A 26,121-nucleotide genomic window follows, 5' to 3' on the forward strand; every position below is an offset into this window, starting at 1 on the left:
TAATTGACCATATACTTTGCTGCGTCCAAGATTATAGTAATGTAATTTTATGTTAACTTTGTAATGCATTATTAATGGATTTTAACTTTATGTATTAATGTAACAAAGTTATGTTTTGTTTTACTAAAATATCCCATCTGTTAGATTGAATATCCCATCTGTTAGATTGCATATCCCATCTTTTAGATTGAATATCCCATCTTTTAGATTAAATATTCCATCTGTTAGATTGAATACCCCATCTGTTAGATTGAATATCCCATCTGTTAGATTGAATATCCCATCTGTTAGATTGAATATCCCATCTGTTAGATTGAATATCCCATCTGTTAGATTGAATATCCCATCTGTTAGATTGAACATCCCATCTGTTAGATTGAATATCCCATCTGTTAGATTGAATATCCCACCTGTTAGATTGAATATCCCATCTGTTAGATTAAATATCCCATCTGTTAGATTGAATATCCCATCTGTTAGATTGAATATCCCACCTGTTAGATTGAATATCCCATCTGTTAGATTAAATATCCCATCTGTTAGATTGAATATCCCATCTGTTAGATTGAATATCCCATCTGTTAGATTAAATATCCCATCTGTTAGATTGAATATTAGAAACTTATAGCTCTGTTCTAAAAATTTAAAGACAAAACTTAATTCAGAAGTTTTCTTCAAAAAGCAAAATATAAAAAAAAACTATAACAGAAATTATAATCTACAAAATGTTAAACAGCCACCAGAAAGATTCTTTTCTTTTACCACATTATCAAAGGCGTAACTAGAAAATTGGAGTCCAGACGCAAAATTTTGTAAAATGGCTCTAAACACAAATAAATAAGAATTAAATTATTACAAAAACTGTTTTTTTCAAAGATTTGATTGCGGCAAATTTACTAATTTTATATCTTTAATCAATTTTCTTAGCCTTAATGCTTTCAATTGTATTTAAATAATAGCTAACGACCAATTTAAAAGATTTGTTCCTTTCTGCCATCTCTAAAATTTGTTAGTCATAAATGAAAGCAAATATCTTTGCTTAATTTCGTTTGGAAGTTTGTAAAGAAATATCTATTGTGTCTTTCCCAATCACAGTTGATAAGCAGGGTATAAAAAATCGTGCAATCAGAAAGATCATTCAGCCGCAGATTGTCCCATATTATTTTTTCTATAGTCTTTTATTAATTTTAACTTTGTAAAATGATTAAGCTACAGAAGCAATAAGTGTGAAAAACGATATAAAAACAGAAGGTTATTTTTGGTTACTACTAAAATAGCAAAATCTTTTGCAATTTGCAGTTCTTTTAAAATTTGTCTTTTAAAAGCGAATAAATATGAATAAGTTGCAATGAACATAAAAAATTTGCGATGGAAATTGTTCACTTAAAAAAAAGTGGAAAAACTTCTTTTGTAATTTTTATTAAAAACATTTTCTTTTTTTAAAGTTGATAATCTTTATGGATCTTTAAATTCAAAGTTCGCAAAGATACAGCAGCTTAATTGCAATAAGGTAATTGCGAATAAAACATCGCAGTTCTTCAGTATTTTGTAAGAAGGATTCTTGAGGAGATAAGCAAATAAAACATCGCAGTTCATCGCAAGTATTTTGTAAGAAGAAGGATTCTTGAGCAGATAAGCAAAAAACAAACTTTAAATGTTAACTTACACGATTCTGAATTTTAATATTCGTGGTATTGTCACATTTTAATATTCGTGGTATTGTCGCATTTGCTTATTTTCTGTTTTCATTTTATTGTATTAGTTCTTAACTTATAATTAAAACAATTTGACATGAAATTGAAAAATGTAGGTTTGTCTAATTTATAAATATTTATTGACATTTATAAGTTATTCATACAGTTCATAAATATTTATACTTTTGCTGCTGCTTAAGTACAAAACTACACTTAAGTAGCAGTAAATAAAGCCAACAATCAAATCCGTTTAAAAAGTGCTGAAACGCGACTAAAAAGCACTTTTTAAACGATATCGTTTAAAAAGTGCTGAAACGCGGCTGATTACTCCAGGTATAATATACTAAAATATTGAGAATGCAATCGAACTTACATTGTAAATCAAAACAGGGGAGCAACACAAAACAAGTAAAACTATTATAAAAAAGATGATTTTATCAAAAGTGCAATTAGATAAAATTATTTGTTAATGTTAATGACCAAAAACGGGGTTTTGTCGCCAATTCCGGTGCTTGCCAGCCTTTCTGTTGATTGTCTTTGTCATTTTTGTGCTCAGCCTGATAGATTACAACAAAAAATGTCCAAAGGCTAAAAATAGTCTTGATTGATACAATTAATCCAAGTAGATAAAAATTTTTTTGGGTTTTTGAAAGGAAAAGAACGATATGCTGCGCCAATTTTGGAAAACACAGGATAAAAAATGGAAGATTTGATAAAGTTATTAAATTTTCTTCATTATAAATTGAGAAGAAATTTTTTAGTCTAAAAAAGAATAAAATCATCGCAAACTTGCTAAATGTGAGTTGGATGAAATGAGGGATGAATAAGGGGGGTGAATTAAAGTAAAGTGGGACAGCTGATAAAAACCGGGATAACTAGCTTGTGACACCGCATTTAAATTTTTTGAGTTAAGGACAAAGTTTATGTTACAACTATGTGCTTTTTCAAAACCAAAAATTTTGATAAACTCAGTTGGCGCTAGTGTCACTGATAACTTGGCTATTATAAAAAAGAAATATTCAACTTAACCTTTTTAATACTGGTAATCACACTCCTTATAATAACAAACAGTTTAATGCGCTTGATGATAAAAAAATCCGAAAAAGATTGGCTTTATTGTATGTATTTATCATGTGTCCTGTTTGGATACACGAATCATGTACTGAATCTGGTGCCATCATAAGGGACGATGGAACAATTGTTTGCAAAGCGTATATTTAGGCTAATATTTGACCTTACTGTTACTTGCGTTATGAGTTACTTACGTTATGAGTTACTTATGTTATGAGTACTATATGACTATTTTGTAGTTAAAATTGTTTTATATATCATTTTGAAAAAATTGGAAAGTCTCATCTAACATTTTTACTTTATTAAAGTTTTAGAATTTTTTAATCTCACACTTTTTTTCTTGCGCAGGTTTAATTTTGTACTATCGATGTTTTGCACACCTGGCCAGTTTGGTGTAAACCCAAAATCCACCACACTGGTCATGAATTATATCTTGAATTATTTATAAGATTTCGGCTTTTTTTTTTTATGACTTTAAGTCATTTACTGCGTCATACAGTTAAAGAGAGAAGAATCTGAACAAAAAATTTTATTGTAGAAAATAAATTTCGGCGAGTTGTTTGAGAGAAAAAACAAGTTTTTGATGTGAACTTATGTAATTATCTTTTTTGAAAGCAGATTTAATCAAGGTTTCAGATAACTAAAAAAAAATAAATTATGTTACAAAATTTTCTTTGTTCAAAACTTAATAAAACAATAAAACTTAGTTAAACTTAACAAATTTTCAACGTTAGATATCGAGCAAAGTATCCGAGCAAAGTATCCGAGCAAAGTTTTTGAGATCAAAGTTTTCTCCAATTGAATAATTTTTTTGATTTTTTAGTATCGAGTTATACGACCTATTTGCTTTAATAACTTCTGCGAGGCGATTTTGATTTGATTCAACTGACTTCATTGTCGAATAAGGATCAATTTAAGCAAAAGCTTCTTGGAGCATAATCTTCAGATCTTCTTCCTTTTTGAGACATCGTGTTTCAGCTTTTTGATCCAGAAGCCTACAAGTGTTCAGTAGGATTGAGATCTAGTCCTTGAGCAGCCATTTTAAGTAACTTTTAAGTAACTCAATCTACTTCTAAATAAAAAACTATTTTGCTATTTTTGACATATGCTTGAGCTTGTTATCTTGTTGGAACATGAAATGTTTTCCCATTCGCAGTTTTCGAGTTAAGGGTAGAAGATTGTTATTGAGAATGTCGACATAAACCTCAGAGTTCATAATTCTATCAATAAACTCCAGCTTTCCTGTTCCATTCCAAGTCATCGATCCCAACACCATAATATTGCCTCCACCAAATTTCGATGTTCCCTAAATTCAACTTTGAGTTTGAATGCTTCACCTTCCTTTCTCCGTACTTTTAAGCTCCATCGGACTTCATAAGATAAAATTTTGACTCGTCAGACCACAAAACTTTCTTCAAGAATAATAACGACAAGTTTTCTTATTTCTTAGCAAATGCGAGTCTGCGCTCTCGATGAGTTTTAAAAAGGAATGGTTTCTTGCGTGTAACTCTTGCTTTACATCAACTCTCTTTCAATCAATATCGAATAGTAAACGGGCTCGCTTGAAATATAAGTTGTTTTTTTTAAGATTTGACGCTTTAGATGCTAATAAAAATCGGGTTTTTTAGATGTCGCTTTGCGCTTTACTCCTAATCTTGGGTGTTTTTTTTCACATATCCAAACTTTTTGTACTTTTTAATTAAGTTGCTGATGGTTCCTAATGCCAATTCCAGTCGCTTCTTGTATCAATCTAAATGTTTTACTTTGTTTAAACGAGTCAATAACCAAGTTGAGCTAAGCTTGCGACCAATTCTTGGTTTTAACTCCCATTCTCGATGATTTCAATGACAAATCAAATAGCATTGAGAATTAAATTTACTTTCAGAATAAAAAACTTATTTCTTCAAAAACTTATTTCTTTCTGAAATAACTCGCCAAGTATACTTTTCACAATAAAGTTGTTTGTTTGTATACTTATCTCTCTAATTGTACTACATATTTTAAAATTCGTTTCGAAATTGGAATATCGCTTCTGGTTGGATAATTGTTCACATGATGTTACCTGAGGTTATCTTCAACCTGTGTTCTTATCACTAGATTCTATTTTGTTTCATGTCGAAGGCTCTCTTGTTGATAGACCCTAAAGATCTTAAAGACCAGACTCTTTTATTTATTGTGGATTGCCACCGCTGCCAGGTTTTTTTGTGAACAGGTTTTAGTTACGTCATTTTTTTGAAAAACTAAAGCCAAATGTTTTCTTTTACAATTTAGTCATCTCTTTGATCTAATCAAAAACCTTATTCATTCATAAGTTTTAATGAACCCTCAATTAAACAAACTATGATGAACCGAGGCTAAATAGAAACTTAATAAGCATTCCAAATGCTGTAATAAATGATATAAAAAAAGCACTCAACAAATTCTAAAAAATTATGACGGCTGTTTCATAAAATTTAAATATCCATTTTTCTCGAATATGGTGAACTTAATTACTTGTGTTTTTCATAGCCTACCTAATGCATTAGGTAGGCTATGAAAAACACAATTAATTAAATTCATCATAAAACAAGTTTTGTTAATCTAGTCAAGGACGTATTAATAGATGGACGTTCAACACATTGTTATATATCAGAGGTGCCGCCAATTAGCCAAAAACTATGCGTGTTACCGTCAATTTTCTAAATTCATGATACAGATACTCCGACTTCTACCCGTCAAATTTCCGTCAAAAAACCTCCCTCAGTAAACCCATTATAATTATGCATTTACTGAAGCTTATGGTTATAAATGACAAAAAAATTAATCAAGAATAGTTCACAAATCTGAAAAAGGTTGATTTGAGCTATGAACTTTGCTTAATAAAAATTTAGCTGTGTTTAAACTTTGACGTCTAAAACTAGGCTTTTGCAAAAAGGCTATGTTTGGTTTACTAGAATGGATAGAGTAAAGTGAAACAAATTTTCCTTATTAAATTGAAGCTGCTATGATATAGTTTAAAGGTCGAAAAAGATATTTTAAGTGTTCTTTTCACCCCACTCTCAGATTATGCTTCCCACTTTAAGGTTCAAATCAGAGAGTATTTCTTATTTTTGTCGGAAATGTCGAACTTTTTTGCCTCGCTTTTTTTTTTCTCTTGAATTTGTGATTTTTTTTTTCGTGAACGACCTAGTTAAAAAATTTCTTACTTTCAATACCTAAACTGCACCCAATCTCTGTACCCAATCTCTGGAACGAAATTGTTTTACCTAATTTTGATTTATCAATTACCTTCCCAGTCTTTAAAAAGAAATTTAAAAAATTCATTCTCTTTAATGACAATATGTTGAAATACTTTTAAAGTTAAGAAATTTGTATAAACACGCTCTTTTGTTTTTTGTATTTTGTCATTTTTATTTGTCTATATCTATCAATGGCTTAAGTTATATTCTATTATAAATTTTTATGGTTCTGGCGACAAGATCATTAGATCTTCTATCAGATACCAAGTTTTTATTTAAATTAGTCTATATATCACGGATTTTATTGCATCACGAAAGCATATATCTCGGATTTTGATGTATTACGAGAACATATGTCATGGATTTTGTTGTATTACGAGAGCATATATCACGGACTTTATTATATAACGACTAATTAAATGTAAAACTGTAAAAAAAAAAAAAAAATAGACTGCATTTTGTCTAAAGGTATTATAACTAAAAGCATCTTAAAGTTCATAAAATACTATTCGTTTCAGGAGTTGGAAAGATATATAAAGTATGTATTTTTAATGAGCATTTTTGTTTAAGCATTTTTAAACTGTCATGTAGAGCTACTTTAAGTTATAATGATCTTATTTTTTTAATTATTACTGTTGTTACTAATAGTAACAACAGAAATAATGAAAATGATAAGACCATACTTTTAGTTGCATATTCTTGAGTCTTCTACAAGTGATGTATAGCCTTATTTTTAACCTTTTCTAAATATTATATCAAAAGAAGTAATTTTATATTCATATTTATTATCTCATTACAGGATAAATAATGAGTCTTCATGAGGAATATTTAAAACATTTACGTAGAAAGTGTGGCTGCATAATAAAGCAGGATAGTCACTATCAAATAAAACCTGTTGTTATCTATAAACAAGCAATTCTTAGCTTTTACAAGCTGGATACAACCTCAGACTATCAAAAAGTTCATCCTGAATATTTATGCAAATCATGTTATATGGTTTTATACAGGTTAGATTTAAAATCAAAAAAAGGCTTTGAAGTTGAGAGGAATGATAAATTCTTCACTTTTTCTGAACACACAAAAACCTGTTATGTATGTAACACACTCACAAGAGTTGGAAGAAATAGAAAAGTACATGCAATAAGTATTCATCAACAGTTAAAAGCATTTGCATCAAAACATGGCTTTGACTGTTACAATGAAAATAATAAAAATTATTTTGTAATAGTTAAAATCAATAGTTATCGCCAATCAAATGGCATGTGGAGACTAATTGTTTTAAATCGTGAAGTGCCATTATCCATTAACATTAACAAATCTCTTCCAGATCAACTAAATCTTCAATCTGCTAATATTATATTCTCCAACATTTCATGCATAAACATCTGTAAATGTAATAATGACTTCCAGTATCTTTTTTTGTAATCAGAAATAAATTTTCTGATTTTAAAAATTTCCGAAGCACATCAAATGAGGATGTTGGAATAATTGAAACGAAGGAAGGCAATACAGTTGAAAACTTTAAAGTTATTAGACATAAAGGTTGTTCATTAATATGTTTAGAAGTCTGTTTTGATTTTAGTACCATCTACCATTCTAACTTGGCTGTAATGGAACCCAGGTTAAAGAGAAATGTCAATCATCTATTACCTTTAACTAGCCATTTTTTAACTGTGTACATTTTCTTACACCAGTATATGTAAAAAATGTAATCAAGACAACTTGCATTCTTCTATATGGAAGTTCAATAGTACATTACAACAATTTACAGTTTTGAATAATTTCTAAAATCAAAATTAAGAGTTATTACAATATTTTCATAATCTGGGAGTATTTGCAAATATAAATTAACACCCGTTTAGGCGTTAAGCTCCACAACATGTGAGTATAAGCACACCTTTAGTGGCAATGTAACATTTCTTTTCATGCTTTTTAAAATTCAATTCTCTAAGATATTTATTGTAACATTTCAGACAGGTAAATTTAGTTGTTAAGCGTTCTTCTGTTTTTTTCAGCATTTTGGTTTCTTCTGCAATCAGCTTCTCTGTAGGAATTGCTGGTGGTATGAGCTCCAATTCAAAATCCTCTGATAACAATTCCGCTAACTCTTCAAGATCTATCTCAATAGAACCATCCACAACTAATTAAATTTGGTTATCAATACTTTCAAGCAAAAAAGAATAATCTTGATTAATAGCAAAGTTTTCTGTCATACTCATTTTATGTATCGATGCTCAGTAAAATACTTTAAAAAATATTTTTATTGAATAGTCGAGACCAACTTTTTCCGACGTCGAAAAAAATAAAAATACTCCCCGGATTCGCAATTATCACCTATTGTTTCGCTTTTGTTATCTAAACAATAGCGTAACACGCATATCTTTTTTATAAAACAATGCGTTGAACGTCCATCTATTAATACGTCCTTGATCTAGTTAACAAAGCTAATGTTAAAATAAATTAAATTCATAAAACAAGTAATTAAATTCACCTTAAAACAAGTTTTGCTAATCAAAATTGGCTTTTGTTATTCTACCCAAAACAAGCACTTAATTTATTATGGGTATTTCGTAAAATATTACGCTTTTAACTGGAACATCGAGATAACGTTAGAAGACTAACTGAAATATTCTTCTTCTAAATTTAGCATATACAACAAGTTTAAAAACTAAGTTTTAGCATTCATAAGTGCGCTGGCATTTGGATAACTATAAAAGCGATTAGAAATATAAATTCATTTAAAGTCATAAGACTCATAAATATCTCTAAAAATATTGTAACAATTGATTTTTGCGTTTAGCTTTGTACACAACAGAAAAGCGCCGGAGAGCTTACGGTGAAGAGAATAACTTTCTTCTGGTGGTGAAGTGAGACGATGACGTAAAATTGTTGGTATAAGATCCTTTATTTTACGCGTAATATCTTGGTTAGTGAAGTCAAATATTTCGTCTTTCGCAAAAGGCTTACCAAGTACCATGACGGCTTCAACATTTGCATGTATTAGAGCCTAAATATATATGCACCATGATAAAAGGAATGTTTTTAACGCGAAAATTAAGTGCGCTAGTTATCATGCATCTAAATTTGTTTTAACTAGATTTACCAATTTTAAAAAAAACCTACAAAGAATTAATATCATTTTCAAAACTACACTTTTTATTCCGGAAAATTGACACGGAAAAATATAAAGTTGATAAAAATATTTATACCAGCTTTAGTTTTTTTTTTTTTCCAGTTATTGCAACTTACAATCAAACTCAAATGAAAGAGAAAGATGAAAAAAACCTTTGATTCGTATCCCGTTTGAAAACCCAGCTTCGTAAGAAGTGATTCAACAACAGCCCTATCACAACGAGCAGCTCCATCAATGACCTGGAATAGAAAAAGCAAACTAACTTAAATGAAAAATCTTAAAGGTTAAAAAAAAAAAAAAAAAAAAAAAAAGAAAATCAAAAAACATACATTTATGTAAGTATCAACAAAGGTTTTGCTGTAAGCACGGCTTGCGCCAAAGTCTAACAAACACAACTAAAAACAATGTTATTAAAAAGAGCGCAGCTAGAAACTAAAATGATTAAAAGAATTTACAAGAGCTAAAAAAATAAAGCTGAAGAGAGAAACAACTTGATATTTTGTTACTTTATCTACACCTCTTTTTCCTATTAGTTTTAAGAAAATAAATCTTCTAACCTGATCTGTTTCTTTATTGTAGAAAAAGTTTGACCAATTGGGATCAGTCTGCATAAAATGAAATTCAAATAACTCCCGTAAACAAAGCCGAAGTACGGCCATTGATACCTAGGAGAACACAAGTTTACTATTTTTATTGAGGATGGTCTAACCAATTAAAGTGTTAAATATAAAATATATAAAATTAAATGAGAAATACACTAAGAAATACCCGATTTCTAGTGTTTTGATCCATGTAAGCAACTTCATCAAGAGGTATTCCTTGAAGAAGTTCTGTAGTTAATATTCTTTTTGTAGAAAGATGAGGAAAACACTCAGCAATAAAATAATCATCATCTCCATCCAACAGTTCTCTAAATAGGATACATTAAAAATCAAAAGACAGTATATGCTCTAATCTATATTTTTTGTCATAATAATATCGGTAATAAAAATTCTAGTAATGGCAATATTAACAAAATTAATATACTAACAAATAAAAGAACAGAATTCGTTAATTAAAAATATTGAAGAAGTGGAGTAACCATTTTGCAATACTTGAATTTTGCTGATGACTGAGCTTCTCGGTTGTAATCCACTTCCCAGGAAAGTTCTTTTCTAGCTACATCAGCTGCTTGCTCCAAGAATAAACCTGCATTAAAACAGCTCCTTTAAAAATTGTAAAACATGTCAAGCTTTAACTAGTAATAGTATATTTATGTAAAACTTAAATTAAATATTTATTTAATACCTTCTGGAAGCATTTTAGAGAAAACCAAAATAGAAAGCAGTGTGTCAATGTCACTATCAATACTTTCTGCAACACCAGGATACTAAAATAACAAAAATAAAATTAAAAAAAAAAACAACTAATACTTTAATAGATAAATAAATATTAACTCAATCATTATATTTTACTACTAAAACTAGTTATATAATTACCTGAATTTTAACAGCAACTGGTATATTGTTGAGAGTAACAGCTTGATGGACCTGGCCAATAGATGCAGCAGCAAATGGCTTCATATTAAACTCTTTAAACAAATTCCTCCAATCATTGCCAAGTTCTGCAGATAACATTTTCTAGAGATTTTATTTAATCTGGTTAAACAAGAAACAAGCTACAATTTTTTACATATTTCAAAAAAAGTAAAATGTTTCAACTTGAATAATCTCACTTCAGTTTGCCACTGAGGCATAAAATCAGCATTAGCTCGAACTCTATCAAATAACTGCTGTACTTCTTTTGGAATAAAATTATTATCTAAAGGAAAAAATTCTACATCAATAGTTTAAAAATATTTTAGATTTATGCCATTGTTGGTTCAATCTCTTAATTAAATGAATGTATTTATATTTGTTTGGATGAAATAAACTCTTGCCCTAATCTTCTATTTTCAAAAATGTCCTTGAAACATGTCAATAGCATTAAAATGAAACAATTTTTTAACTTCTAAGCTTTTATATATTAACTTTAACCCACTCTGTTTTAAATCTGTATGTGTGCAGCAGTCTTATGTATTTTTGTTCATATTCTGAAGAAAAACATAAATACAAATGTGAGTGGGAATTGCAGGCTTCATTTACCAGACTGGATCATAGTAAACAAAACTATGACTCCCACTCGCAACATCCTGTTTAGTTTTCAACATCTAATTTCAATATGCTGATAGTTTTGACTAAAGTAGATAGAAAGTGGTCGAGATGTAGGTTAAAGAAAGTGATAACACATATCAGCAAAAACTTTCAATATCAATATGAAATGGAAGAAAAATAATGTTTCAAATATAAATACATTTATAGAAGCAGGTGAAATCATGATATTAAACAGCTAACAGAGCCAGATATCTTGTAAGGTAAAAAGTTTTAACAAATCTAGATATCTTTTAATGCATGAGGATTTAACAAAGTCAGATGTCTTTTAAGGTAAAGAAGGTTCTAGAGTTACAATCAGCAATACATTTCACTAAAATTAACTATGGAATTGTTTTAACAAAATAGTAAACATAATATTTGACACATCAATATTTTTTGCTTTATGCATTTTCTGCTTTAATTGCAGAAAATCAAAACACATTAGTGCCCAAATCCAACACTGTTTGCAAAACTTAATATGCTACAGGCTCTATTTAGAAGTGCTGACACTTCTAGATAGAGTTTGTAAACATTTCAAATTTGGTAAACAGTGTTGAAAAATTGCAATATGTTCCTAGACTAAGAGGATGCAGATATCTAACCACTTTCAAAAGACTGAACTACTCTTCATATAGCTTATTTTTCCAAACAATTACTAATTGAAGCAATAATGACATCATATGAAGCAAAAAAATACAGGAGATTTTTTTGAACTTCAATATTTGACTTACAGCAGCTGCCTAATGTAAGAATGAACCATAAAAGTGGTGCATGTTTTAAAACTGCATCTTTGGCATTTAATGAGAGTTTCATAATTGTCATACTTTAGCTGTTCAACTAGACACATGACTGCAAAAATTCAAAACTAAATTTTGAAAAAGAATCTCTTATGCCAAAAATTCTGTCAACAAGGTTCAATAACTTTTCTAGAGTTCACTTACAGCACACATTTTGAGTCCAGTATTTTTAATTAAAGATGCTGTTAATTAGAAATTTTAGCTGCTTGATAATCTGCAACATGTGAATTTATGCTATAAAATTTACATCAGATTTCTTGCTTCTATTTACGGCTGAAGAGCATCAACAAGCATCAAATAAAAATCAGACCATCAATGTTTGTTTGAGTAATTACTTTTGGTTATGCAATAACTTATAACTAACAAGTAGTTAACATGGTGACTTTTACTTTGCTATGCAATACTTGTATTTAAATACTTCATTAACTTTCTGCAAAAACATATTGTAGATATGTAAATTCATAAGCAATTCATTTGAACTGACACCAAATTTAAACTGAAAACAATGTAAAACTATTATTCCAGTTACTTAGATTAAAAAGAAAGGGAAATGACTCAAAAAAGGTACTTTTGATACATTTTTTTTAAAAATATATGCAAATATATGCAAACATAGACACTTAAATCAATTTTTACCTTGTATACTTAACATTTGTCCAAACTTTAAAGCAGCTCCTCTGACTTTGCATAGAGTTGAAACAATTCTTTCAACATTTGCCTGGGATAGAAATGAATTTTCTGAATATGCATTACCTAAGAAACAATAAGAAGAAACTAAAAAATAAGAACATGAAATTGCAATACATCAATTCAAATACGAGGTTTTAAATAATAAATTAACTATTAGTGGAGATCAGAATTTTTAGAGAATTTTTCTTTTACCAGAACTCATGCCAACTTGCTTTTTCACAGATTCAGTTAGAGCACCAAGTCCTAAACTAGCCACTAAACCTAAAAAACACAAACAACTAAAAATAATCAAATTTATTATGAGCTCAGATTTACATCTCAAAGTATTTCACACTGCAATCCTGAATGAATGACAGAATTGTGAAATTATTAACCTGATGTAAGAAGCATTATTGGAGCTGTTGGAGTTGGAATCTATAAAATTGAACCAACTTCAAATCTATACTTAACTTTGATTACTTTTAACATTCAATTGCAAACTTTATCAGTAGTAAACTTTTCAACTACATTTGCTCTGCCACTGAAGTAGCAGCAGTGTGAAATGAATTCAAATTAAGTAGTGTGTACAGACTAGTGTAGTAAAAATTGCATAAGTTATATATGGAGGAAGTGAACACTAGGGTTAGGACTTTTTTAACTAAAATCACAATTTTAATTGATTATGGTGTAGAAACCTGAGAACTTGATAGTATATCTTAAAAAATCATGCTTATGTAAAGTATAGTTTTAAATGCCCCCCCCCCCCCCCACACACACACACAAACACACATGTACACACAAAATTAATTATCATAGAAATCAGTGAATCACTTGGAGATAAAAATTTAAAACAAGTAGTATCTGGATAGTTAAAACGTAAAATGGAATGTGAAAGCATTGTAAGTGGAGAGCAGTTCAAATTGTCTGCAGGTGGAAATCTTCTACAGATTGTCTGCAGGTGGAAATCTGTTACAGTCTGAGAAAATGAAATTAAATCAAAAAGAAAGAAAATTAGGTCTCATTCCAAGATATTATGGAGCTATCAAATGTTACTATTAATGAGCTATAGAAATCTCTAAAAATAAAACCAAGAAATTATGTTCTACTTTATTTTGTAATCTAACAGGTGCATTAATGCTAATACGACTGAATTGCAGGAAACTCTAGATACTTTATAAGAATGTAAAAAAGAGCAACTTGTTGATGGTGATCAGTTATTCATTAGAGATATAGTTTATTTCAAAAATACAATAGAATTTATCAAATCCATAATTTAAGAAAAATGTATTGATAATCTTAATGCAATGGTAAAAATATCTTTAAACATCCTAAAAATTATTAATTTGGATTCAAAAAATCATTATTCTTCCTCTGAAATATATGAAGAATCTTGTGTGAAATGATTTTAAACTCTTGCCGTTGTGGAGATGATCTCAGAGGATAATAGAAAATCTCCAAAAATTATTGGAACCTTTTCAACTTGAAAAAGTAAATTTTAGTATAGCATTTCATCTAAAGTGTGCAAACAATATTTTTGGACTTTCAAGTCACTCTGGCAAATATGCCTGTCTTTATTGTGAAGGAGAATGCTCCCTTGAAGCAGAAAGTTAAGTTCTACAGACTTATGCTATGATCAATATGTATATAGTTGAAAAAAAAGATTGAAAATATAGGAATACAAAAATGTAATAAATCATCATTTAATTTATTTAAAAGAAGACCAACAATCGATACTTTACCAATAATTAATTGCTTGCATAAACTTTTATTAGTGAAATCAGCTATGTTTGATTTGAAACTAATATAAATTTTAATTTAAACAAAAAGTATTGTTAATATCATTAGTAAATTTGTAGCAAAAACTTTGATTCAGCAAATAATAATCTCATTACATGCTAAATGAATTGACCAAAATCAAGTGTGAAGCTGTTTTGCTTCATGAGAGATTGGAGCAAAAAAGAAAGTCCTATAAATATTCTAAGAATATAAATCATTACTGAATATGGTGTTAAATTGATGAAAGAACTCCCACAAAATTCAAAAGATAGGAATATGCAAATAAGAAATTTTTTGGGAAGAATGACCTGCAAAGCATTTTAATAACTCACCAGTTTGTAAACTTAATTCTTTTTATCACCCAACAACCAAATATGGTATGTGATTTTAAAATACTAAGTATAATTTACAATTAGCTGTAAATATTTTGGTAGCTGTTCATAAAAGAGTGGGAAATGATTCATATTTAAAAATTTTTAAAATATGAAAAAATTGGGGAGATATCATTTTTCGACAGTTTAGTCAATAAACCAAATTTTCATTAATTCAACATTTCTCAGGTTATAGGAGAATGGCCATATTGAGTCATAACCTTATTATACCCTCAAAAATAGGTGAATCAGGGGCTTTAGTTATGATACCTTACTCTACAGCCTTGCTGAAGAGTAAGGTATCATAACTAAAGCCCCTGATTTAACATTTAACAACTTTATTAAAGTGGATAAATAAATTAGAAAATTAAACAAACATTAACTATATACCTCCATAGTTAAACATGCGTGAAATTTTGGTTGATGGAACAGCTCTTTCTTTGGACTTGTCTGATAACTTAATTATAAAATGACGATATATATATTAACAAGTACATAAATTTAATAATTTTTTTTTTCACACTTTTTTTGGTTATTTTTTATGATATATTGTTAAAACATCTCACCTTTTGTGAGATGACATCTGTTGTTGGCTTTTTCTTAAGTCTAACTCTTGACTTTAAGTCAGCTTTTGCTTTTTCTATTGCAGCTTTACTATTTTCTGAAGATGCCTCTACTGTTGAGTAGTTAACACTTGATCCCAGCAGGCTAATGTCAACTTTTCTCAAAAAATTGCACCTACAACATCTTATAAACATTCTTATGAAATCTAGAACAAAACATAAATAACTATTTCGTATTAATAATATATATTTTCAGTGTTATTGTAATAATATACACTATTATTATAAGTGTTTAAATAATACATAAAGACTACATTCATGCAAGATGTTCTAGTCTTTGATTGTAATTTAAATTACACAGAAAAATAACATTCATGCACAGACATTTTGCATGTGTTCAAGAAGTACACAGCTATTTGGGTAAGTATGGTTTTCTTATTCTTGATGACGCTTGCACAGCAAGTTTTAACTACCCAACATACCGTAGGGGAGACCGGGACTAGTTGGCTAAAGTTCTAGTTTTTGAGCTCTGTGCATTTCTGGGGAACCTTTTTGAGGATGTCAAAATGCAGTTCAAAAGAATATAAATTTGGCAAGCATGTTTAAGAGTTAAACATTAAAAAAAAAAAAAAAATTGGTGGCCCAAAAAGGGCCTCCAAAAAAGAAAAAAGTATGTGCCAACTTACTCCGGCTCGAGTTAAGTTGCCTATACTCTCAGGGTAAGTTTGCACACCATATAAAAAGAGACAAATTTAGGAACATTAAGCATCTATTTCAAGTGCATTTTTTTAATGAAAAGTCTTGATCATTTTTATCCAAAAATATTTTTTGACATTAACTTTTATTGCATTTAAGTCGATACAATAGACAGTTCTTCTATAAAATTAGCATCAACAGCGTTTTTTGTGACATTTTCAGAACTTACAGGCCTGTCTACTTTTCTTTTATAATTACTCATATCTGTAGATCTGTAGCGTTATATAACTTAAGTAAATTTACGGCTAATGCGAAAAGTTGTAAGTTGGCACATGTTGCCAACTAGCCCCACGATCATTGTGCCAACTAACCCTAAAAGCTTTTTGCTCACAAAATGGCTTATAAATCCCCAAAAACGCGAAATATTGAGAAACACAAAGTGTGACTGGTTAGAGTGAAGCATACAACACTTACATCTATTCGAGTTTACTTGTAGCTAATGCTATTGTTTTTTAAAATTGAAAAAGTAATATAGTTACAAAAGTTACAAAATTAATAAAAAAAACACATCGGTACAACTTCTATGCGCATGCGCTTATAGCCCTGGTACTACACTGAAAGATAAATTAATAAAGTGGGAAGATCCCATGCGAATTTTGAAAATTTCTGGTGGAAATTCTCAAAGTAAAACGCAGTGCGTCAACTTACCCCTGTAGTCAACTAGCCCCGGTCTCCCTTAATTTTATAAGATTACTTGATAAATTTTATAAGCTCGTGTAAACTTGAACTATTTGACTATCAAATATTTGAACAATTTAAACTGGTAAAACTTGAAGAAAAAATTTAATTGGTTTCTGAAAACTTGAATAATTTGACTCTTAAGTTTATGACATATGATAATTGCTTTAATCAAGTTTATCGAGTTTTTCGAGTTTTTTGAACTTTATCAATTTTTTTATGTTCTCATGTTAAAAAATTTAGTTTTCCTACTTTTAATTCTTAATTATTTTTACAAGAAAATTAAATTCATAGCTTTAATTTTTTTTTTCTCTAAAAAATTAGCAGCTAGAATTCGCTAGTGTAATGAAGGCTTTAAATTGAGAAACTATCGACAAAAAATACAAACATAGTTTTAGAACTGTTCAAGTTCATATTTAATATTTGATAAACTTCACCGTAAAACTTTAAAATTGTCCAATATTAATTTGTCCAATAAAATTTTTGAGTTTTGTCAAATTTTTCCAATTTTTTTAGAAAACTTAAAAAATGGATACAAACGGATAAAAAAATACTAATTGTCGATAATTACAACCATTTTAATTATCAACAATTAGTATTTTTTTTTTAGTTTTTTTTAAAAACAAAGCTGATTTTTATTTTTAATTTAACATTACTCAAGTAACTTTTTAAATCGTCATGCTATTAATTAAGAGTCTGCGTCTCGGAATCGTATTCTCAAAATGAACCGGGAAAAGCGTAACGAGACGAGAAATTTCCCGGAAAAAAATAACGAGACAAAGGTAACGATTGTCCCGGAATAAAGTTAAAAATCGGGACATAAATTTTGTCTCGGAATTTAAAAACTGTGTCCCGGATAATTACGAAACTTTACGAGACAGATCAATTATATTAAATAGATATCTAACTCGCGCTTTCGCAGTGAAGAAAATTTTTTGCCAATCAAGTTTGTTTTGCCAGCCAGAAATGACGCACAGTGACTCAAAACAAAAAAAAAATGGCACTAAACCTCTCACAATTTTTTGGTAAATATAGTGCCCTTTTTTAAATAATATTAAATTAGAATGATCATTTATTTAAAAAGTAAAAACAGTTTTTTCATAAAATTTATATTTTACATTTTATGGTTAAAAGAAGTTAAAAATATTAATATTATTTTCAAAAAAATCTAAAAAATGAGAGATTTTTATTTAGTAAAAATGGAGAACTTTTAATATAAATTAAAGTCTATATTTACTTTTAAGATAATCTTTTAACTTTATATATTTTTTGAAGAAATACAAATGTCAATGAACCTATAAAAATCTTGTCTTCCGCCATTTTTTAACAATGTTTTATTATATCAAAATAAATGAAAATGGCGGAAAACAAGGTTTTTATGGACACATTGACATTTGTATTTCTTGAATTTGAGTTTTTTACTTGTATGACTTGTTTCAACATATGAAATAAAGCTTCAAGAAACATATTTTTGTCATCATATGCTACTTAGAAATTTGTTAAAATGTTTTAATTTGAATAATGATTTACTATTCAAGAAGTGCTAGATATTTGAAATAGCATTCTTAATAACTTCAGTATTTCCTGTAATATACAAGTAACATTATTTACTTAAACATTATAGAGAACGTAATGTGATAATTGTCAAAGAAGTAATAACATAAAATGTTAAACAGTGTAAAGTGAAAAATGATATAAATTACTCAAAAATGTTTCTGATATACAGTATTGGACAAAACATTTGCAACCAAATAATGCTAATTTAGTTTCTTTATATAAAAGTGCTGCATTTTTTCAATTTAGAGAAATAACTATGTAACTGTTTAGAGACAAAGTTCTTCAAGTTTTATTCATCACAAAGTTCATTATTTGTACACGAAAATTAATAAATTAATCAAAAGTGTTAAAAAAAGTTGATTTCCTTCTGGACAAAACAAGTACAACTCGACAAAATGTTGACCAAGCTGTATTTCGCTATCAATATTTCGTGGCGAATCCCTTGTTGTCGATCACAGCCTTGCATCTTTAAGGCATAGGTTCGATCAGGTGATCAATGAAACTTTGTGGAATCGCTGCCCAGGACTTTTGGATTTGTTCAAACAGTTGATCCTTATTACGAACACCTTCACGATTAATTCTGCGGTTGAAGATCCGGAGATTGAGGCGGCAAATCCATCACCGATAGGTGGTTGTCTTGAAATCACTGCTTGACTACTTTTGCAGTGTGTTTCGGATCGTTGTCTTGCTGAAAAACCCATTTTATTGGTATATTCCATTCAGCATGAGGTAACACAACATCTTTCAGGATATTTTTATACATGAAACGGTCCATTATTCCATCGTTTCGATTTGATGGACCTAGACCGTTAGCAGAAAAACACCCCCAGACCATTACACTGCCTCCACCATACTTCACGGTCTTATGGCAGTAACGTAAATCGAGGCGTTTTCCGGCCGGTCGACGTACACGGCAAATGCCATCGCTCCCAATGATGTTGAACTTCGATTCATCACTGAACAGGACAGTTGGCCATTTCTGCACATTCCAGTCAATATGAGCTGTAGCAAACAGGAGTCTTTTCTTCTGGTTTTTTAGTGAAATCAGTGGTTTCTTTGCAGGGCGTCGAGAAAACAATCCGGCTTCAACAGCACGTCGTCTGATTGTTCGATCCGATACAGGCAGCTCTAATTACTTTTGTATCTCGACTGATGATATCCAGTGATCCTTCTTGACGGATCTGACGATCATAGAATCCTCTCTAGAAGTGGTGGAACGCGGTCTTCCAGCTTTGTTATCTGCTGCCAACTTCCCCGTAGAACGATATTTGGAACATAGTCTTGATACGGTCCATTTTTTCACGCGATATTTATAACAAATACTTTTTTGTGACATTCCACTTACGTAATCGCCAATAATTTTCTTTCTTAGTTCCAATCCAAGACTGTCGGGATCCATTTTTGCACTTGAAGTCATAAAAATAATAAAAAGAAATAATCACGCTTCTCAAGGCTTACCGTGTTACATTTACCTTGTGATGATACAATAATACACAACGTCTTGGTTGGATGTGGACTGTATTGATGTAATGAAACACTTGTTGTATTTCACTTCTTGTATTGATGTTCTTCGATAAAACACTTTGATAAAACTCACTTCGATAAACTGTCTTGATAGTACTGACTGATTGACTTCCATATACTGACTGAATTACATGTCGATTTACATGTCTCTTATATAGTAAAATGAACCTGTGTGAACCTGTTCTGGAAGATTCTAGATGCTTCTTTTCGATGCTTCTGGAAGCTTCTGGATGCGTCTGGATGCGTCTGTATGCTTCTGAATGTTTCTGGATATTTCTGGATATTTCTGGATGCTACTGGATGCTTCCAGATGCTTCTTCTGGAAACTTCTGGAAGCTTCGGCATGCTTCTGGAAACTTCTGGAAACTTCTGGATACTTCCTTTAATTATTAAAAAACTTCCGTGACGTTGACACGGACCAGACTTAAGAAAATGAAACAAACCAAAAAAGTTGCAGTTGTTTTGTCCGCTGCAAAATGGCACTTGTCAACGAAATTCTGCCTGTGTGCTGTCACCTGTCAGCTGATTGCTCATGTCATGGCATGCTATGACTCCAGACTCCTGAACTGTTAGCTGTGGTAGTATAGTTCGTTTCGTTTTTAAGACATGTAAAATTAGGAACACTTTTTAGCATTGTTCGATGTTGGTTGCAAATGTTTTAACCAATACTGTATATTAATGATTTTAAAAACAACAACAACAAAAAGATTAGATCTTATCCCGAATATATGTGAATTAGGATGGATAAATTACGATTTTGGAAGGATTTACTTAACGAAATCAAATAAAACTGAAGAAATTAGCAAATAGAACATAAATTAATGCTACTTTAGATAGATTTATTTCAAAAGTGAAGAAAAAAACTAAAACAATGTGTTAGAAACTATGATTCTTTTATAGAAAAAGAATATCTATGGCTTCAAGAAAATCTTATGACCAATAAAAGTATTTTGTTTCTGGAAAACCCCATAAACAATGGGTGGTCCTTGGAGAGCAAAGGAAAAGAGAAAAAATAAAAGAACTTGGTATTGAACATCATGCTCTATTGTTAGTCTCTGCAAGAATTGCACTTTTTAAAAAAAGTCAAATGTTTTATGGATCAAAAAAGTTAAAGACACTTTATATATTTATTTTAGTGGAAAGAGTTAAATACTATCCCTTAAACATCTTTTTCCCCATGATTTCAGTTGCTACCATTAATCTTTTTAAACCTGTGTTTATATAGATGGTATAACAATATCAATAATAGCACCTGAAATAAATAATGGTAATTGTGTCAGAAATTGATTATTCAAATTTCACATTAAGGATTAATTAGTATGTCTCATTATACCTCGTTATGTTCCGTTAAAAAGATGTAAATTCCGGGAAATTGTAAAGGTCCTATTTTGTCCGGGACATCTCGTCTCGGTATCGTCCCGGATTTCGAGTGAAAATTGAAAATTGTCTCAATATTTATCGCTAATCGGGACAAAGCTTTTAGGATCGTCTCGTCTCGAATAAAAAAAATAACGAGACGCAGACGCTTACTATTAATGTCATGATGTTGACAAATTTGTTAAAATCATGTTAATAACATGATTCAGTATTGGATTAATTGATATTTTCAAACAGTATGAATAATCTTACTATTTGACAAACTTGTATCGAAAAACTTGAGCAAAGTTTTTAAACCTGAAAAACTCAAACTCACCAAATTTGACAAACTCGAATGTGCTTAATATTTAAACTTGGAGTTTATACAACTTAGTCTGTCTCCGACTTTATGTGCAAGTGTAAACTATTTTCAACTACTTTTTATTGTTTTTATAACAATATTAAAAACTTAATATTAACTTCCTTAAAAAAAGTATAGGCCACTGATAGAGATATTAATATGAAATATTTGAAAAATATTTTGTATAAATCTAACATTATGGCATTGTTTCAAATTCCAATTTAGATGTTCTGGAAATGCGTTTATCTATTGCACAGAAATCTTCGGAAAAATAAGGAGTTAAAAGCAGCCTATGGGTAGCGTGGAAAGATGGATTTCTTTAAATAGCTTTACTCTATGGCTAATAGACTTTTGAAAATTAACATAAAGATATATTTGCTGGAATCTATTTCGCATCACTCAAGCGAAATTATTGTAAATTATTGTCCGAGTTGATTAACTAAGATTTCCTGATACAAATGCCGGTCCATGCTGACCTTTCACCCAGTAAAGTTTTCCAACTTTGTGTGCACTAAAACAACCCCAAACATTAATCTTTTTGTCTTGTTTAATGGTTGCGTTGCATGTTTGGGGGTTGCACTTTTCCCCAACTCATTTCCAACAGTGAGATCGACCATTATAAAACAAGACGAAAGGAGACTCGTCGCTCTAATTAACCTTAGCCCATTGTTCACATGTCCAATCTTTGTGCTCAACGCACCACTTTAATCTTTTTTTGCGATTGATTTTACTAACAAATGGTTTTTTTATTTGCTTTGCAGAAAAAAGTTCACCTAATGCTTTTAGTTGTATCATTGTGTGTACCAATCTGCTAATAGTTGTGTTTTGTTAGTCTTTTTTTTTTGCATCCTACTGTATGTATATATATATATATATATATATATATATATATATATATATATATATATATATATATATATATATATATATATATATATATATATATATATATTAGGGTGGTAGTCAAAAATTAAATGTTCAGATTTTGTCTGGGACAACCTCTAGTCCTGTTCCTATTGATCTCATGAACTCATGTGCAAAATTTCATAAAAATATTCTTTCATTAAAGGGTGCCACATGCCAACTGATAAAACCACATGTACGCGATAGAAAAGATAGCCGTGTAAATTAATGTGTTGTTGAATATTATTGAAATCTTTAAATAAATTTTTTTATCTGTAAATCCATTTTGAACACAACCAGATGTCTTTTCAATGAGGTGTACTCTTTATGTTTTTTTTGAGAATCTGACCAGTTGTTAAATTTATCAACTAATTAATGTTCTGTATATGAAAAATATTTATAAATTTCCAAATACAGATAAAAAAAACAGAAATTTTACTTCATAGCATTTTTAGAAATTTGTTACATTCAAATAGTTAAATTTTTATAGTGCTTAAATATTAATTACTTAGCTGCAGCCCACTTACTTATTTTTTCTATCCCAGAATTCTTTGTAATTTGCCACCCAATCGCCATTTTGTATGTTTATCACTATCAGACTACCAAATTAATTATTTTAACTAAAATTTTTCATTTTTAACATTTTTGCAGTGGAATATCTCAATTGTGAAAAGTCAGTATACATTTAAGTTGTTATTTTGTAATATAAATTATGTAAACTACTTTGAATTTTATTTTATATAAATTCATATATCTAAACTCAAAAAAGATACTGAATAATGGATATCACTGAATATATACTAAATGAATAAAATTTTATAACTTTTGCAATTCACATCATGCTTATTGCATAACTTTATTTGTATTTTTCTAGATTAATAAATATCAGAAAATGTCACAATCAAAACCTGCAACTAGATCTGCAACCAAAATTTACCTTCCCGGTTTCACAAATGCTTCCATTAATGGTACTAGATTACCGTCACGAAAGCAAGCATTACAGTTTTTCTTCCATCAGTTGAAAATAAATAAAAAAACCGTGCGAGAAAGTTCGGACATTACTATTAAAACAGTTGCTGATTTTTGGAACAAAGCTTACATGCCAATGACAACATTGCAACATGCAATTGCGAGGCTAGAGAAAATATACAATGAGTGGAGAAAGCTACAAAAGGCTTCAAAAAGAGGAGGAGCAACTCAGATAGCGAAAGAAACAGCCTTTGTTGCATCATTTGAAGATACGTTCGACATTTCTCATGTTGATGCCGAGAGGCTTATACAAAATCCAGAAGACAAACTTTTTCTTAAAGCTCAGCTTGGAAATGGAAGACACTCAAGTTCAATGGCACAAATAGACAGAAAATTGGCAGTCAAGTTGAAGCGTAAACATGAGAGACAAGAGGCTATAAAAGCCAGAACAGAACGAGAAGAATTGAGACATGCTGTCAGCAACGGTGAAGCTGTAGTTGAAACATTTGAATCAGATTCAGAAAAAAGTTGCAATGAGAACGTAGATTCTGACCATGACTCAGCAGTGACACCGCAGACAAAACGACCTCGTCCAAAAAATATTGTCAGTCCACAAGTTGCAGCAGCTTTAGATAGAACGAAGATCAGCGACCGAAATGCGGTTTATGCTTTGGCTTCATTCTCAGTTGCTGTTGGTCAAAACCCAAGTGAACTAGCTCTGAATCGCTGGTCAATTCGACGCAATAGAATGAAACATAGATACGAAACAATTTTGAAATTGAAGGAAAGTTTTGGTGAAAATATTAGGGATGTTCCACTCGTAGTGCATTGGGGCGGCAAGTTACTCCCTGATATATCAGGAAAACATGAAAAAATAGATCGCTTGCCTATTCTTGTTTCAGGTCAAGGTGTAGAACGTCTATTGAATGTGCCTAAGCTCCCAAATGGCACTGGAGAGGCAATTGCAAATGCAGTTGTAACAGCAATCGACGACTGGAATCTTGCAGAGAATATAAAAGCCATGTCTTTTGACACTACAGCCAGTAATTCTGGGATTCGCTCTGGTGCAGCAGTTCTTATTGAACAAAAGATGAATAAAGAGCTGCTCCATCTTGCATGTCGGCACCATATTTTTGAAGTTGTTTTTGGAGATGTGTTTAACTCATTAGCTGGACCATCTACTGGACCAGACATTTTGATGTTTAAAAGGTTTCAAACAGCATGGCTATCAATTGTTCGTGACAGATATAAAGACGGTATATCAGATCCTGAAACAGCTTTAGTTTTTAACAGCAACAGAGAAATGATGAAAGAAGCTATTGATTTGGCTCCTGGGGCTATGCATCGGGCCAGATGGATGGCCATGGCTATTTATTCAATCAAAATTTTTCTCTTCAGATCCCAGTTTCGCATGACAAAGCGTGAAATAAATTTATCACGCTTCTTGAATATTTTTGTCTGCTTTGTCTATCTCAACTCATGGTTTACTGCTTCGCTGTCCATTCAAGCTCCACTGAATGATCTCATGTGCCTTAAACAACTCACACAATTCAGGACAATAAATTTAAATGTTGCAAATGTAGCGATAAAGGCATTGTCTCGTCATATGTGGTACCTCAGTGAGGAACTGATTGCCTTTAGTTTTTTTGATGATCGTGTTGATGCAGCTACAAAATACGAGATGGTAAATGCAATGAAAACAAAAACTGGAAATGGAATTCCTGCAAAACGTGTTCAACTACGTGAAAACAACATTTCATCATCAGAGCTTGCTGATTTCATTAACTCGAACACCATGAGGTTTTTTGTTATACTGGGCATCTCAACTTCTTGGCTCGAATTGGATTCATCTTTGTGGAACGAGGACCAAGTTTTTATTGCAGCTAAGCATTTTGTAGCCGGTTTGAGCGTTGTGAATGACAGAGCAGAGAGAGGAGTTGCTCTTATCCAAGACTTTAACCAAATTCTAACAAAAGATGAAGGACAAAAGCAAGCACTTCTCCATGTTGTGTCTGAGCATCGAAAACAGTTTCCAGATGCCAAGAAATCCACTGTTGTTAAACAGGACTAAATAGTCATTTTTCCATTCAAAACAAAATGAAAAACTAAAATGATATTGAAATTATAGTTATTTTTTCATGGTTTTCAATGTTCAATACTTTGTTATTTAAAAACTTTTGAATTAAAATAGTTTATGTAGAAAAAATTTTTTAAAGTGCTTACAGCCATTAGCGTCAACCTTAGTGAAACTTTCAACCCCGTGTGGCACCCCTTAATGATGAAATATCCTTCTCAAATTTTGCACATAAGTTTGTTATGCTAAAAGGAACAAAAATAGAGGTTGTCCCATCAATTTACTTTGAAAAAGTTTTTTGAGCACCACCCTAATATATATATATATATATATATATATATATATATATATATATATATATATATATATACATACATATATGTTTTTGCCGCTGCTATGCATACCCCGCCCAACACTGAAATATTCCCGTACTCAAGGAAGTGAGGAAGGAAGTGCATGATAAAAACCTTATCTCATTTC

At 30.4% G+C, this 26,121-nt stretch overlaps 2 protein-coding genes and 1 pseudogene across 3 annotated transcripts; 2 read left to right on the forward strand and 1 right to left on the reverse strand.

Annotated features, from left to right (window-relative positions):
* Nucleotides 1-6,790: 6,790 nt before the first annotated feature.
* Nucleotides 6,791-7,734, forward strand: LOC149889887 (uncharacterized; annotated as a pseudogene).
* An 867-nt stretch (nt 7,735-8,601) lies between these two features.
* LOC145183548 (atypical kinase COQ8B, mitochondrial-like) lies at nt 8,602-15,948 on the reverse strand. Of its 2 annotated transcripts, none has more exons than XR_016451569.1 (13): nt 15,467-15,948; nt 15,291-15,357; nt 12,967-13,035; nt 12,721-12,837; nt 10,831-10,916; nt 10,595-10,735; nt 10,404-10,485; nt 10,198-10,304; nt 9,885-10,026; nt 9,674-9,781; nt 9,446-9,511; nt 9,269-9,355; nt 8,602-8,990 (listed from the first exon to the last, which is right to left on the reverse strand). XR_016451569.1 is itself a non-coding variant. In XM_090084343.1 (13 exons), the coding sequence occupies exons 1-13, from the start codon at nt 15,656-15,658 to the stop codon at nt 8,718-8,720; spliced, it is 1,524 nt and encodes a 507-aa protein (XP_089940469.1). In that variant the 5' UTR covers nt 15,659-15,948; the 3' UTR covers nt 8,602-8,717. The 2 variants fall into 2 exon arrangements, 1 of the variants encoding a protein (XP_089940469.1); XM_090084343.1 differs by having other exon boundaries at nt 10,211-10,304.
* Nucleotides 15,949-22,635: 6,687 nt separating this feature from the next.
* LOC149889888 (uncharacterized) lies at nt 22,636-25,773 on the forward strand. Its single transcript, XM_090086284.1, has one exon. It carries the CDS (start codon nt 23,491-23,493, stop codon nt 25,636-25,638), a length of 2,148 nt encoding a protein of 715 aa, XP_089942410.1. The 5' UTR covers nt 22,636-23,490; the 3' UTR covers nt 25,639-25,773.
* The last annotated feature ends 348 nt before the right edge of the window (nt 25,774-26,121 follow it).

This window comes from Hydra viridissima, unplaced genomic scaffold (assembly GCF_058129835.1).
Source record: "Hydra viridissima isolate aposymbiotic clone 2 unplaced genomic scaffold, HvirCarnegie_v1 scaffold_4, whole genome shotgun sequence".
Lineage (NCBI taxonomy): Eukaryota > Metazoa > Cnidaria > Hydrozoa > Anthoathecata > Hydridae > Hydra > Hydra viridissima.